The 16,352-nt window shown below is 34.6% G+C and overlaps 1 protein-coding gene across 1 annotated transcript; it reads left to right on the top strand.

Annotated features, from left to right (window-relative positions):
* Positions 1-11,747: 11,747 nt before the first annotated feature.
* LOC125847236 (uncharacterized) lies at positions 11,748-12,851 on the top strand. Its single transcript, XM_049526900.1, has 3 exons — positions 11,748-12,105; positions 12,200-12,297; positions 12,372-12,851. The coding sequence occupies exons 1-3, from the start codon at positions 11,748-11,750 to the stop codon at positions 12,849-12,851; spliced, it is 936 nt and encodes a 311-aa protein (XP_049382857.1).
* The last annotated feature ends 3,501 nt before the right edge of the window (positions 12,852-16,352 follow it).

Raw genomic sequence — 16,352 nt, 5'->3', positions numbered from 1 at the left:
GATATAGTTTGAAAAATAATCATCATCTTCGGTTTCCATACTAGGTATAGTTTGAAAAATAATCATCCAAAAATATATTTTCTGCTAATTGTTTCCTAAAATATCCTCACCGTTAATACTTTTGTAATTACAAGTCATAACAAATTAGGATTATTTTGGGAAAATTTTCAAAATGTCAATATTTTGACATTTAATAGGATCTCTAGCCACACTTTCAATATTTATTTAAAATTCAATATTTTAGTTTGGTATGCATCTACTTTATGTATTTTTTTATTTGTTTGATTTGCAAGAATACAATTATTTAATAACATAAAGGAGAAAATTTGAGGAGAGAATATTTAAAAAATGAACATATCACTTAAAATTATCATCAGTTACAATTTCAAAAGAGTATCCTTTATTATTCGATTGGATCAACAATTTCAATCTCCATTTTTCTTCCTTATCAAGATCTTAAACGTAGATGGTGAAATTAAGAACATCAAGATGTGGAGCATATTGCCAAATATATTTTTCTTTTACTTGTATTAGAAAAATATTACTAATTGTATCACAATATAATCTAATCATAACACATGAATATGATTTATGAAATGATACATGATTCTGAAAAAAAATGGCGTACATGATGGAAATAATACAATCTGTTGAGGAAGGATACAATATTCTAAAAAAAAATACAAATTGACTATGAAAGAAATAGGGATACAAGATTCTTGAAAAAAAAAATGCATACATAGTGGAAATAAGATAGCATGTTGAGGAATGATACAATATTCTAAAAAAATAAATATAAATTGACTGTGAAAAAATAGGATACATCTAACTTAAGAAACACAAATCCATTTGACATACCTATTGGAATGACTACAACAACAACAAAAAAAATACAATATTCTTGATAAAAATACAAATGCTTGAGTAAAAGAAAAACAATTGATAAACAAAAATTAATATGAATACAATTTTGGTACAAATACAATTTTTGCAATTTTCTTCTCTTACTCTCTTTCTTCTTCTTCGTCTGCTATGTTCCTTTTTTCTGAATTTTTGTTCACCAAACTCAAATCTGAATCTGTATTCACTTGTGCATTAGTGACCCTTTAAGCAAAATTCAAAATTATTAAATATGGATATATAAAAAATCAAACAATATATGATGTATGAATGTCAATGTAAATTACTACAATCTACTAAATCTCAAATATGAAAACAAAATCACAAAAAAATCAAATAATAGTGTTTAAAAGACGAAAAATCTGAAATACATAAAAGAAGGAAATCTCACAAAATACTTGGTGAATATGAAAACATACTCATAAAAAATAGAATAATATAGTTTAAAAGAAGGAAAATTCGAAATACAAAATACTTGGTGAATATGAAAACAAAATCACAAGAAATCTCACAAAATACTTGTTGACTTCGAATTTACCTTTATCAATGGGTGAAAAATCTAATTCGAAGAGATAACAATGGTGAAAAAGGGAAGAGAGATAAATTAGTGATTTGGGGTAAACCTAGAAAGAGAGGTAAGTGGCTAATGAGGGTATTTTCTAATTTTTTTTTACCGTATAACAGAGTAAAAAAGGCCGGATTTGAGAAATAAAAGGAAAGAAGATTAGTTATATTATGATACAATTTATTTTCTAAAATATTGACATATTGACATTTTTAATAATTATTTTAAAATATAGATATTTTTAATAATTATGTTAGAGATTGTGACTAGTTTGTTAATTTTTCCTATTTTAAATTAGAATATTCTTTATTTATTACTATTTACTTTTCGTATTTAGGCCTAATAAATAGAGGACAAATATGAATGACTACTAAGTTGTGACAATTTTAGGGCCCGTTTGGCCATGCAATATGAAATCATGATATGATATCATAATATGAAATCATGATATGAAGTTGAAGTTTTGTTTGGACATGCGATATGAAATTTTTATGTTGTATATTTTCTCATAAACATGAGAATCTCATAAATTGTAAAACTATTAAAATAGTCCAATTGTTGATTCAATCTTATCAAATAAACAAAAAATTATAAAATCGCATAATAAATTATTACAAAGCTATTTGTTCTCTATTTAAGTAACTGTTTCATCTAACTTTAATTGATTAAACTTTAATTTAATAAAAAAAAATGAACATAAATTGTAGGGTACTAGTCTTTAATATAATCCTCTCACATAGTACGCACAATCTCTTCACGTTGAACTTGCATTTCTCAACCTTATGACGGAGAAGACGAACCAACATTGTTCCTTTGAGCCATTTGTTGATCAATATCATTCGCAACTATATCTTCATGCTCATAGACCATAAAAATTTCATAACTCTTTTGGTATTCTCGCAAATAATTATATAACACTGTATAAGCTATGAATTCACTTGTGTGTCAATATCATATGGTTCATGTTTTGTTTCACTTTTGTGGAATTACACATTTTTAGTGCATTAATTTCATGTTAAAATCAAACATATTGGAAGTAGTGATTATCAAACATACATCATCAATTTTGTCCCTTTTTTCATATTAAATTGCTTTAAACATTTTCATATGTAGCCGAAAGAGAATTCTTTTTTTTATGAGAACCCAAAAAGTATTACTGCCTCAGTTCTTATTTATATTCACCAAAACAATTCCTACGTTATTGTTTATATTCACCAACTTTAAAGTATAATAAATTTTATGTTAGTGAGAATAATAAATTTTAAAAAGTAATGATGTGATTATTAATTTTATTTACATATAAAAAAAATGGTTAATAGATATAAATATGAGGTTGTTTTAATAAAATATAAACTTGTGGGGTTAACTTTTGTATTTAAAAAAATCCCAAATCATGATATGAAATTCCCAAATCATGATTTTGGTGAATATGAGATTCCATCTCATGATATGAAATCATAAGATAAAATCAATGTGAAATCGCATGTCCAAATGTTGATTCCATCTCATAATTTCATATCGTGATATAGTATTGCATGTTCAAACGGTAACTTAAAAATTGAGGAGCAAATCATCCATTTTCAAAAGAGAACAGTTTTCATATTGTCTCTCCTCTGTTTTTTCAAAAAATTCGTTGTTAAATAACCTCTCCCCTTTTTCTACTTCTAATCAATTTTCTTGTGTAATTGTGGATTTTTCAATCCTATTTCGTGAATTTATTTGACGCACGTCTTCTCATTTTTAATTTGGTATTTTTTTTGAGGAATTCTCCTCCTAATTGACTTTCTACGAAAATATGAGTAGAAAATCTCTATTGAAATTTGCTCCTCGAAAGAGCCCAAGAATACATGTGTTTACTAGAACCTTTCATCGTGATTTCCCTGTCTGCCCCTAAAGTCACGATTTCATTCACATAAATACACTTTTCATCATTGTTTGCCCAATCATCCTAAATGAAGAAGATTGGATGAGTCATCTAACATTTGCCATTAGAGTGTTTAATAACTTTTGAATCGAGAAAACATCATTGACAATAATTTTGAATCTCAAGTTGAAATTTTAGAGTTTCAATCGAAACAGTTATATGGAATTATGACTGGATTGGAGTGTGATTTTTTTCGATTCAATCTCACCCAATTCTCCATCAAGTTGAGATGAGTGTATGAATTTGCGTATAAATTTTGTATAGATTAGTAATAAAAGATTTTTGAGAATTGACATGTATATTTCATGTGTATGAAACTGATTTTATTCAACTATGTATTGTATTAAAATACTATATAATATGGTATACTTTTTTTTATATCATTGTATATACAACATATATTAGTGTATGAAATATGTATGTATATATATGTATGAAATGGATATATAATGTGGTATATAAATGGGAAAATTGTATATAATAGCAAACTATTAATTCAAATTAAATGCTATAAATATAGTTTGATTTAATTGTACCCCATAGCAAATTATTGCTATTTAACCTCTCTCCTGGTGAATCTCGCTCGCCACTCTCGTTCTCTCCCTCGCCTCTCTCGTTTTTTATACAAACGCAAGTGTATAAAGTGTGTTTGTGTTTGTATAAAGCGAGAGAAAATTGTATATATACATATATTTTCATTCCGCTCTCTCCCCTCTCCCAGATCTCGCTCGCCACTCTCCCAGATCTCGCTCTCTCACTCGCCACTCTCTCACTTTATACAAAAACCGCAAATTGTATAAAATGCGTTTGTGTTTGTATAAAGCGAGAGAAAATTGTATATATACATATATTTTCGTTCCCCTCTCTCCCCTCTCCTAGATCTCGCTCGCCACTCTCCCAGATCTCGCTCTCTCATTTTATACAAAAACGCAAATGTATAAAATGCGTGAAAATTGTATATATACATATATTTTCGTTCTCCTCTCTCCCCTCTCCCAGATCTCACTCGCCACTCTCCCAGATCTCGCTCGCTCACTCGCCTCTCTCACTTTATACAATTGATCTTTTTGTATATGTATACCAAAACAGATTATACAACTGCTTTCTTTTGTATATGTATAGCAAAATATACATATTTATGTTTGCTATGGAGCACAATTATGCAAAGTTTGCTATAACATAAAATATGAATTTTGTGTTTGCTATATTTGAAAGTTGCTCTATATAAATTGATTTACATAAATATACCACATTATATACAAACATATATTAGTGTATGAATTGCGTATAAAATATGGTATACAAATCGGCTTACGTAAATTTTTTACCAAATTTTATACAAACATGTTTTGGTGTATGATTTGTGTATAAACTATGATAAATACAAATTAATTTAGTTAATGGAATGAATTCAATTAAGTAATGGAGTTTTGAAAAAATAAGAGAAAGAATGAGGTATGTATAGGATTTACGAATTTTCAAATGAGAGAATATGTTAAGAAAAATTTATGGAATAAATAAAGGGAAAATTACTTGCGTGTACACTTTTTAAAAAATATTTACGAGATTTGTCAATATTATTCTTTTAACCATATATAACGATTTGGTTGAATGACAGTACTGCTAAAAGTTGCGAATGACAGCACTTTTTGCTAAGTTTAAAAGAACAAAATTGTTTAAGTAAGTATTGCTAAAAGTTGACAAAAATGGTAATAAATTAAAAGTATACTTAAAAGTGGTAATTATTAAATAAAAAACCTTCACTTATGTAATTTTTCCAATAAATACCAACTAATTATGAGAAAAATTAGGGGATTGATACCTCCTATTAGTTTCAAAAGTCGTTATTTATGAAAAGCAAATTTATTTATTAATGAGATTAAATATTTATTAATTATGTTTTTCTGTTTTTTTAATTGATTTATTATTTTGTTATGTTTTGATAAGAATCTACTGACATCTATTGAAAACTAGTGCTAGATGTAATAACAACTCTTAAATGTGTTATTAAATTTTCTCTTTTTTAAATAATTTTTTTTTCTTTTTAAATACATTATTTTCATAATAAAATATATTAGTTTTTAAAAACCTTCTTTTCTTTTTAAATTCTCTTAACTAGTATAAAAGTGAAAAATAAACTTTTCTTCCTTAATATCCTTTAATTAATTAAAATAGAATTACCTCATATACTTTTTAAATGACAATATAAGTCATACATATAAGATCATAGTAGCCTCATCATTAATTTTCATCAAAACAATGATTATAAAATTCCTAATAAATAGAAAATATTTTTACTTCAGTCTTTTCTTAATTGAAGTAGAATACATAAAATTTGCCAACATATTCCTTGATTTTAAAGTTAATATAAAAAAAGGATCAACAATAGATCCATCGACTAAATTATAAAGATAATTTGTGATCTGGAAATAGTTATTTTATGATATTATGATTGTTGTATCTTAACTTTAAAATGAAAGATTATAACAACTGCTTATCCTTCTTCAATTTGCAAAAATGTTAAGAAATAAAAATATTTCATATTTTATTAGGATGAAAATTAATGATGAATCACTATAGTCTTATAAATGAATATTAATGATGGGTTGTAATATTTGTATTAGGAAAATAATGTATTTAAGTAGAAAAAAATATTTTTAATAGGAAAAAGATATTTTTTATCAAAAAATAATAGTAGGGACATTTTTGGATCAAAATATTGATGACAAGAGTATTTCTGAACATAACTATTAACAAAGGACATTTTTTAATTCAATTTTGCATAATTCAAAGACATGTTTAACCCCTTTTTATAGATAGTATTCTACATTTTTTCTCTTACTAGGCAGATAAAAGCAGAGCCAACCATTTGGGAGATTTAACTTGTCTTATAATTGAGGACTCTTACTTAACTCCTCCCCTAAAAAAAAGTAGATAAAATGACTTGGCACATCAAAATATTGATAAGACTGTTTCTACATTACTGTAGAAAATCACCCATGGCTGTTTGTGTCTTTATCATGACCACTTGATAAAATTCGAAGGGAAGTTCAATAATTTTAGATAATCTTTTTTTAATTCCTTTTTCATACAGCCGCCTTCATAAAATTGAACATTTTCAAGTGCGTTGATATCCCAAATGCTTCATCAAAATAATGTTGTTTGACAATTATAATGTTTCTACTGACAAAGCATCTGAAAAGGCATTGATTACTTTCCTCCAAATCTGGATAATGGCATTGATTACTTTACTCCAAAATTTATATTGCAAATCTTGATAATGACATTGATTACTTTACTCCAAAATTTAGCAAATCGCTAAACGTAAGCGTAGCAATTGTGACGATTTTCCATCTAAAATTTGAGGCCATTGTTAGCAGTTTTAATGTTTGTACTAAAGAAGTCAATATCGTAATATAATCTATTGTGTAACAGCCTAATTCTTTCTTTGTCGTGCTTTTCTTTGGGAAGGTGACAATGAAATGGATTGACATTTTATGGATTAAATGGGTGGGTAAAATATTTGGCATTAGGTATAAATTATAATAATTAAATTAAGATGAGATATTAAGTGAAATGATGTATATCCATGTATGCATGCCAAGTAGATGCCACCTATGATGATAAAAGTTGGATTGTAGGGGTAAATATATAAAAAATTATGGTGAAGGGAAAATATAATCATTTTCTAATTGTATAGGGGTAAATATATAAAAATAAATATGGTGAAGGGCAAATATAACCCTTTTCTAATAGTATAGGGGTAAATATGACCCTTTTCCATAGTTAGTTTAAATAATTTAACTTCAAAATTTCCCTTTTACCCCTAATGAAATGGTTTCGAGCTATACAAATATCTAAGGATTGTTTAGACTATAAGTTTTAATAGTCTTCTATTTCTTATTAAATATAGCGCCAAGTGAAAAAATGCCGCATAAAATGGGATGGAGGTAGTAGTAATAGTTATGTCTAGTATTAATTTATTTTATTACTTTTATAGTAATATTGTTGGCATGTTTTAAGCATTACCAATATGATATGAATACTATCATAAGTTGTCGACATGATCATAATATCGAGCGATCCTTTCAGTCTGGATGGATGGAATATTCTTGTTACGATCCAAAAACTCAAGTCATGATGACACCTACCATAATCCACCACTAGGTAAGCTAACCCATATCATGGAACAACAAGTAACATGTATATTGGGCAAAATCAACAACCAATGAGAAAATGTGTAAACACCCTGTAGTCTAGTAGGCCAACTAGGGCTAAGCATGACGGTAACAAGCCAAGACAAGAGGCAAAGGCCAAGGGGAAGGGGCCAAGGCTGCCCAAGCTTCCCCCAAGCACTTCCCCACTCTACGACCACCGCCATGGCCAGTGGTATGGACCACGGCTTGTGGTGTGGCCCGTGGTGGCTATGGCAATGGCTTTCCTTGACGCTTCCCAAGATGGATCATCTTCACGAGCCACTTCACGGCCAGTGGCGAAGACCACGGCTTGTGGGAAGGCCCGTGAAGATGCCTTCAAATCTTGGAGGNGCCATGGCTAGTGGTGAGGACCACGGCTTGTGGTGTGGCCCGTGGTGGCTATGGCAATGGCTTTCCTTGATGCTTCCCAAGATGGATCATCTTCACGAGCCACTTCACGGCCAGTGGCGAAGACCACGGCTTGTGGGAAGGCCCGTGAAGATGCCTTCAAATCTTGGAGGCCAATGAATGGTGGCCTAGCCACTGGACCAAGGACCACGGGTGTAACACCCCGTATTCGAAAAAGACCAAATTACAAATTTTTAGAAGTTGCAGTTTCCACCAACGTGGGCCACCTATGGACCATAGGTTGAACCATGGGACGTAGGTGGGGCCCGTGGTTGGCCACCTCAACTTTCCCTAATTTTTTCAAGATAGGCACAACCTACGGCCAGACCTACAGACCGTAGGTGGGACCACGGTCCGTGGTCCAGGTCCGTGGATTGTGGATCGTGGCCCCTCAGACCCTGTCCCTGACGCCAAACAACGCCTGCCAGGATGGACCGTCGGTCAGGCTAGTCATTGGCCCCTTCAAATTTTAAGTTGGGGTCGTTTTGTTATTTTTCCCTATGCGTTGGACACCTAAACAACATCATTTAACCCCTAAACTACTATACGACGTAGTTTTGGTTAGTTTAAGCCTAGTGACTTAATTAGAACCTACCCTAATCGATCATTCTCCAAAAATTCACCAAAACTAGAGCAAAAGAGAAGAGAAAGTCGACCAACCCCTTCAAGAACGCGCAACAAGTTTTCTTCCACTAGGTCCCTATAATTTAGTCAGAATCTTGATTCCCTACGCATTGTTTAGACCTAGGGTTTCTAGAACTTTAGATAAATTGTTGCGATTTAACTGTTATGGTATTCTAAATCATATTATCATGTTTTCGTAACATTGTGCTTAGCTCCTTGAATGAAACTCAGAACCCTAGATGTGTAGATTCGTTTAGTTCATGAATTACACTAGCTAGGTCAGATATACATGCCTCAGATTTTGAATGTTTCATTACCAGTACTAAAATGTTGTATTCTACGTTAGCATGTCAGAATATTGAACTATCCAGTATAATTCAGTTATCTTATATTGTATGCATTTCTAGTTTGGAGTAGACTTAACACCAAGTGGACTAGGGTTCAGGGTACCCGTATAGTCCCATAACTATGTGCCCTGTAGGTTTATAAGTCCCCTTTGTGGGCATCATATTTAGCGATCACGCCAGTCATGCCTTTATACTCTTGGCAAGGTATATTGGGTCCTCTCGATGGGGTGTATACATCGGACTCCATGTTTTAGCTCATGTGGTCTTATGTCGGTTATTAGTAGCTCCCACAGTCAGACTTTAGTGCATTTGACCAGGTTTTCAGTTGTACTTCAGTTTTCAGTTTTGGCATGTTATGTACTTGGTCATTGCATCTAGTTCAGTTCATTTCAGTATGTTTTCGATATCTTCTAGCATGTTCAGCTTATATTATTGCTTAGTATGTTTTGTTCAGCTTTTATCTAATCCTACATGCTTAGTAAATTCCAAGTACTGACGAATACTCTGTGCTACATCCTTTCATGATGTAGGTTCAGGTACTTAATATCCAGATCACGCGTAGATCTGCTTCTGATCTCCATTTCAGCAACTTCAGTGGTGAGTCCTCATATTTCGAGGACAATAGACCTGTTTCTATATTTAGTCTTTTCATTTTAGTTTTCAGTATTTGCTAGAGTTAGCTGGGGGCATGTCCCAGCAACTTTAGTCAGTAGAGGCTTCTTTTCAGACAGTTTAGTTTCAGCTTTAGAATTGAGTTTAATCTTTCATTTGTTATTGAACTCATAAGCATTTTATATATTTAGATCAGCTTTGGGTATTCCCCGCCATTTGTTATATCATGATTTAGTTTTCACATCAGTTTAATTTTCATAGATATATTCAGTCTGCTTATGATATGCCAGCTTAGGGTTAGCTTGGGGTCACTCGTGATCCTAGGTCCTGTGTTTACGTCAAAGAGGTAGCCTCGGGGCATGACAAACTTGGTATTAGAGCATTAGGTTCAAGAGTCCTAGGATGTCTGAAAAACCACATTAAGTAGTGATCTTAGGCGTATTTATGCGCCAAATAACCAATTTATCGTATATATTTAGCTAAGTTAGAGAGCACTTTCTTAGTCAGAACTGAGATTTGAGGGTCTTTTGATGTCGTTTCCTCTAACCAATATGATTAGATATTTTAGATGAAAAACAAAGAAGAATGAGCCAAAATAGAGCACCTGGACAGAGGTCGAAAAATAGAAGACAAAGTTGCAGAGGAGAATGGTCAAGAAGCTGAAAAATACACTAAGAGGGAGCAACTCGTCACTCCTCCGCGTCGCGGAGCTGATATTTGCATGCAGAAAAGGAATTCCACTTAACAGTGGAGTGCGCATTGGGAGCGTGTCGCGGAGGAGATCTGTTTGTGTACAAATTGAGGCGAGGGAACAGGTCCGCGTCTCGGACTTGGACACCAAAATTTGGTCACGTGTTTTTATTTCAGACTATAAATAGTCTAGTTGTGTTATTTTATCATTATCCTATTTTAAAAAGACGAGAGAACATCAATTTGGGCGATTTTGCTAACACTTTCTAGGGTTTTTCTTCTACTCCTTCATTTTGGTAAACCCTTTTATGATCCATAAACATTATTTGATGATATTTTGTTCTATGAGTAGCTAAATTCTCTTATTCTAGGGTTGTAGCTACGATTAATGGTATAATAGCATTTGTTTCTAGCATGATGTGGGTTTTCTTGTGATTTATGCTTACATTCTTATTTAACTATTTTAATGCAGTTCTACATTAAAATAAATTCATTGTCCACTCTTGAATTCTGAAGATGAATAGAGGGATAGACCAAAGAATGTGAGAAGCGTGTTCATTCTATAGTAAAGTTAGAGTGTTTCGTATATAGGATAGTCTTATACCTATATACTGCGCTTGATTAATATGAAAGATGATAGCTTAATGCTTCGCCATTGGTCATGCCTATCCGCACTCAACGTTGTAGTTAGGCTGTCGATGGTGGTAGGTAATTAGAGGTCGAGAGATCATGATCGGTAAATGAACCTTGGAAATCCATAATGAGGTTAACCTGTCGAATGCTAGGATAAATTAATATTATGCTGAAAATCTGGTTATGCTACAACCCTGGAATACTTTCCCATTTTGTGAAATTCTTTTGTTTGAAACTGTTTGATTGTAGTAATTAATTTTTGAGATTGTTCAACTTAGTAGTAGATATAAACAAATATCTAAAATTGTTTGTCGCATAAGTAAATTTATTTTAGACATAAGAAAGTTGTTATTTGTTGATTTGAAGTCCTTTGGGTTCGATAATCCGGCTCGAAAGAGTCGCTGTACTACTTGAGTGACCACGTGCACTTGCGTGTGCTTTTGGATGCAACAAGTTTTTGGCGCCGCTGCTGGGGACTTTAAAATCGGCAGATATCTAATTTTTGAGTGTCTACATTATTTGTACAAGTGTTGACACCTTGATCTTGGCTCTTCATTTTGCAGGTTGTGTTAGGTTTTCACACTGGAAGACGACCAGGACTTGGTAGAGCCTCTAGCTGAACCAGAGAGATTTGTTCGTTACCGGAGAAGGCAAAGAAGACTCACTTATCCTGTTCCTCTTGTGGCTAGTGAACCAGAAACTTCAGAAGAAAGGGAGGATCAAGACCCACCTGCAGTGATGGCAGACATGAAAGTGAGAGATGTGGCAATCCCACAGACCACCAATGTTACCTCAAGTATTCAGAAACCTGCACCTCACCTAGTGGGAGGTTTGAATTGAAGCAGAACATGGTGCAACTATTGCACACAAATGGGCAGTTCACTGATCTATCTCATGAGGACCCACAAGTGCATCTTCAAAACTTCCTCGAGATCAGTGACATGTACACCCCAACTGGAGTGAACTCTGATTATGTGAGGCTCACATTATTTCCCTTTTCTCTGCTAGGGGAAGCAAAAAGATGGCTGAACTTTGAGCCCGCAAATTCCATAACAACTTGGGATGATCTTGCCTGGAAGTTCTTAATAAGGTTTTTTCCTTCCGGGAAAACAGCCAAGCTGAGAAATGATATATTAAGCTTCCGACAGAAGGGAGGGGGAAACTTGTACCAAGCTTGGGACAGGTTTAAGTCCATGCTGTTAAATTGTGCACATCATCATCAAGCTAACAGAGTGTTGGTCCATACCTTCATTGAAGGGTTGGAAACAAACACGAAAAATCTTACTTGATTCTGCTGCAGGTGGACAAGCTTTAGAGAAAACATATGCTGAGCTGTTTACATTGCTTAATAGAATTTCACAGGGTAACCCCAAGTGGAATGGAGGAGGAGCTAAACCGGTCGTACTATAACTGCTGCAGTATTGGAAATGGATGCCGTGACAGCTCTGACTGCATAGATTTTAGCAATGCAGAATGTGATGACTCCTCATTTCAACAATATATCACTAGGACAACAACAAGCTCAAGTTAATATGGTGCAACAACCACAAGCTTGGTGTGAAGTATGTGGAGGTGGAGATCACAGTGCTGAGGTATGTGGAGCAAACCCAGAATCTGTTCATTTTGTAGGTAATGCTCAGCGAGGAGGAAATCACCAGAACTATGGAAATACTTACAACCCAAGCTGGCGAAATCACCCAAACTTTTCATGGGGTGGTAATCAAAACCAACATCAAGGACAGAACCAATACATGCCACATGGTAGTGGACAATATTACAATCAGCAAAACCATGGAAACCAACAAAACCATGTTAACCAGCAGGCTGCCAAGCAAGGTGATATGAGTGTGGAGGATATGCTAAAACAAATCATGGCTGATCAAGCTAAGTTGGTAGCAGATGTGCGAAACAATCAATTGGCGACTCAGAATTTGGAGAAGAAGTTTGGGTAGTTTGCTAGTGCCCAAAATTCTCGACCACAAGGGAGTTTGCGTGGAAATACCGATCCAAACCCGAAACATGTAAATGTTGTGAGTACTCGGAGTGGTTGTCCATTGGAGGAGCTAACGCCGAAGGAAAGAGTTGTTAAAGAAAAAGGAAAACAATTAGATGACGCGGAACCAAGTGCGCAAAGGGTGAATGAGGAACCAAAAGCAAAACCACCTCCTCCATTCCCACAAAAATTTAAAAAACAAAAGGAAAAGGAATGTTTCGGTAAGTTTATTGAATTACTCAAACAAGTACATGTTAACTTGCCTTTGATTGATGTGTTGCAGGGCATTCCTAAGTATGCCAAATATGTGAAAGATGTGGTAGCCAACAATAGTAGATTGGCTGAGTATGCAACAGTAGCACTCACAGAGGAGTGCAGTTCTAGGATCCAGTACTTGATAACGTCCAATTAGAGAGGGAGTTCCCACGCATTATGCGTCTCCTACAAGAGTTGTACATGTGATTCATCTTTCAAGATCCATTAGAGTGCAATATTAGTGTGGTGCGGGAATTCTATGCAAATTGGAAACCCGATGCCCGTTCTCACTTTGTAATAGTGCGAGGCGTGGAGGTCCCTTTGATACCTTCAGCTATATATCAAATATTGGGGATTGCAGATGCCTCTTTTGATGTCCTCACGGGGATCAATATTAGTCCTCTATATCAACAGATTCGACATGCTTTGTGTGGGGGCGCAGTCCACTGCAAAATGGATTCGGCATGGGCACCGTGGCTATCACTAGTTATATCCTTATGCTCACATGAATCGGGAAGCTCGGGTGTGGTTAAAAATTGTCATGAATTGTTTGATACCACGACTGCATTTTACCGAGGTGACGAGAGATCAAAGACAAAGGGGCCAGAGAACATGCATAGACCCACCCTCACCTGAGCGAAATAGGAGGGATGATATGATCACAACGCGCATGTTTGGATTGGAAATGTTGCGTCATAGAAATGGATGTCGAGCTTCGAGTCAGGAGCAGCTGGACAAAATTGCAACGAAGTACCCCCTAAATAAACATGCTGAGGCATTGTTGGGACTCAGACCTGCATTTCTAGAGCCCGTATGGGATGATGTTCCAACTGATGAGGACAAGAGGCGAACCATGTTGGATAGTGAATTCGATTCTGATGCAGAGGAGGGTGACCTTTTGACTCTTGAGGGTACCAACGGTGATGCCAATATGGATGAATGATCAGGGAAGTACACCCGCCCTACTTTATTTTCATTTTGGATTGTGTCACACTTGGGACAGTGTTGCCTTTTTATGTTTGGGGGTGGGAGTACTATATTGATGTAAATAGTTTTGTTTTGTTGTTGCATTTTCATTTTGGGTTCCTTGGAAGTTGTTTTCGGTTCTTTGGCCAAGGACAGTCTCGTTGAACTGTATAAAAAAGATTTTGTTTCTTAGGATTGAGTCAGTGTCATAGTTGAGTCAAGCCGCCCTATGATAGATGGATGATGACCGTCTTAAGGGCAGTTTTCATGAATTTGGGTCTGTAGGGTTGGCTCTTGGCTAAGGCTGCGCAACTGCTACGAGTTAGAATGAAAGTGAAACATTGGATGACTTTGTGTTGAGATATCTAGGCTCGTTTATGTGACTCTAAATGGCGTGTGCTTATAATGAATTTGTGTCAGTAATTGGGAAGTAGTATGCAGTGATCAGTTCTGAGTTGAATGTGTGCTAGGTGTGTAAGATTTGTGTATTCCTTGGCACTAGTTGAGGTGCAGAACTTGCCTGGTATGTCTGCATAGCGAAAAAGAGGATAAGGAGTTCATGAAGTGATATAGGCATTTCTTTGATAGCCCTGATTATGCTTTTCTGTACCCACCTTGATGTATATCCTTAGTTAACCCTTTTGAGCCTTGAACTTAGTCTTTGGTAGCCAAATTTGAAGATAATGTCCATTCCTTCTCTCGCCTATAAATTTGATCCAAAAGATCCTAAGCGCTTTGTGCGAACAACTATGAAGGAAGCAGAAGTTGAGTGGCAAGCCCAACATAAGTTTGGCTAATTAAAAAAATTAAAAAAATTTGATGAATGAATTTAGAATAAAAATGGTGGGAAGAAGTGAGTGTTAAGTGCTTTACAACATAGGGCCAAATGGTTCCGAGAAAAGGGGCATAAGAAGTAGGTTATTAAAAGAAGGTCTAAAAATGAAGTTTGTCTTGTATTAAAGCACTTGGGAATGTAGTCACTATTTATATCCAAAAATAAAAAATAAAAAAATAGTTCCTACCCGTCCCCTAGCCTACATTAAAACCCTTAAAAGACCTAATTGATCTTGAACTTCTGTATTTTCAAAAGTAGTGATGCAGTACACTAAGGGCAAGCCTATGGTTCGTTGGTTGTGGCATGTGAATTCTTTCGCGTGTGTGAGTGAAATTTGCTTCCTGCACCCTTTATTGTATGAAAATTTTATGTGTAAGTAAGTCAGGGTGTTCATTTGTGGTGAGGGCACATGTTTAATGAGGTCTGATAACTGATATATCTGTGGATCCAAAAGTTGTGCATAAGTTTGCTGTATTACAAGAGTCTATTCTTGAGGCTTGATTGTCTTGCTCGAGTTGTCCTGATGAATGCATAGTATTTGCCTTGTTGATGTGAAGCTATTGTAGTTGTTGTGGCCAAAGCTGAAATGCCATTAGAGGGAAGTGTAGTAGAGTCGTCGGATGTTTGAATGTGTGGAAGTGTTCGAGGACGAACAAAGGTTTAAGTGTGGGGTGGTTATCTTAGGCGTATTTATGCACCTAATAACCAATTTATCCCATATATTTAGCTAAGTTTGAGAGCACTTTCTTAGTCGAAACTGAGATTTGAGAGTCTTTTGATGTCGTTTCCTCTAACCAATATGATTAGATGTTTCAGGTGAAAAACAAAGAAGAATGAGCCAAAATAGGGCACCTAGACAGAGGTCGGAAAATAGAAGACGAAGTTGCGGAGGAGAATGGTCAAGAAGCTAGAAAATACACTAAGAGGGAGCAGCTCCGCGTCACGGGCTGAAACTTGCATGCAGAAAAGGAATTCCACTTAACAGTGGAGTGTGTGCTGGGAGCGCGTCGCGGAGGAGATCTGTTTGTGTACAAATTGAGGCGAGTGAACAGGTCCACGTCGCGGACCTAGACACCAGAATTTGGTCACGTGTTTTATTTCAGACTATAAATAGTCTAGTTGTGTTATTTTATCATTCCCCTGTTTTAAAAATATGGGAGAACATCGATTTGGGCGATTTTGCTAACACTTTCTAGGGCTTTTCTTCTACTCCTTCATTTTGGTAAACCCTTTGATGATCCATAAACATTATTTAATGATATTTTGTTCTATGAGTAGTTAAATTCTCTTATTCTAGGGTTGTAGCTACGATTAATGGTATAATAGCATTTGTTTCTAGCATGATGTGGGTTTTCTTGTGATTTATGCTTACATTCTTATTTAACTATTTTAATGACTGATCTA

This window comes from Solanum stenotomum, chromosome 12 (genome assembly GCF_019186545.1).
Source record: "Solanum stenotomum isolate F172 chromosome 12, ASM1918654v1, whole genome shotgun sequence".
NCBI classification, from domain to species: domain Eukaryota; kingdom Viridiplantae; phylum Streptophyta; class Magnoliopsida; order Solanales; family Solanaceae; genus Solanum; species Solanum stenotomum.
This window is presented reverse-complemented; position numbering and strand designations above follow the sequence as displayed.

What these genes read in the sequence shown, in the direction of transcription:
- LOC125847236 (XM_049526900.1), top strand. Translation starts at nt 11,748, where the DNA reads ATGGTGCAACTATTGCACACAAATGGGCAGTTCACTGATCTATCTCAT. An exon ending in TAAGTCCATGCTGTTAAATT is followed by an intron (nt 12,106 to 12,199) that starts GTGCACATCATC and finishes ATTCTGCTGCAG; the next exon opens with GTGGACAAGCTTTAGAGAAA. An exon ending in ATGGAGGAGGAGCTAAACCG is followed by an intron (nt 12,298 to 12,371) that starts GTCGTACTATAA and finishes TTAGCAATGCAG; the next exon opens with AATGTGATGACTCCTCATTT.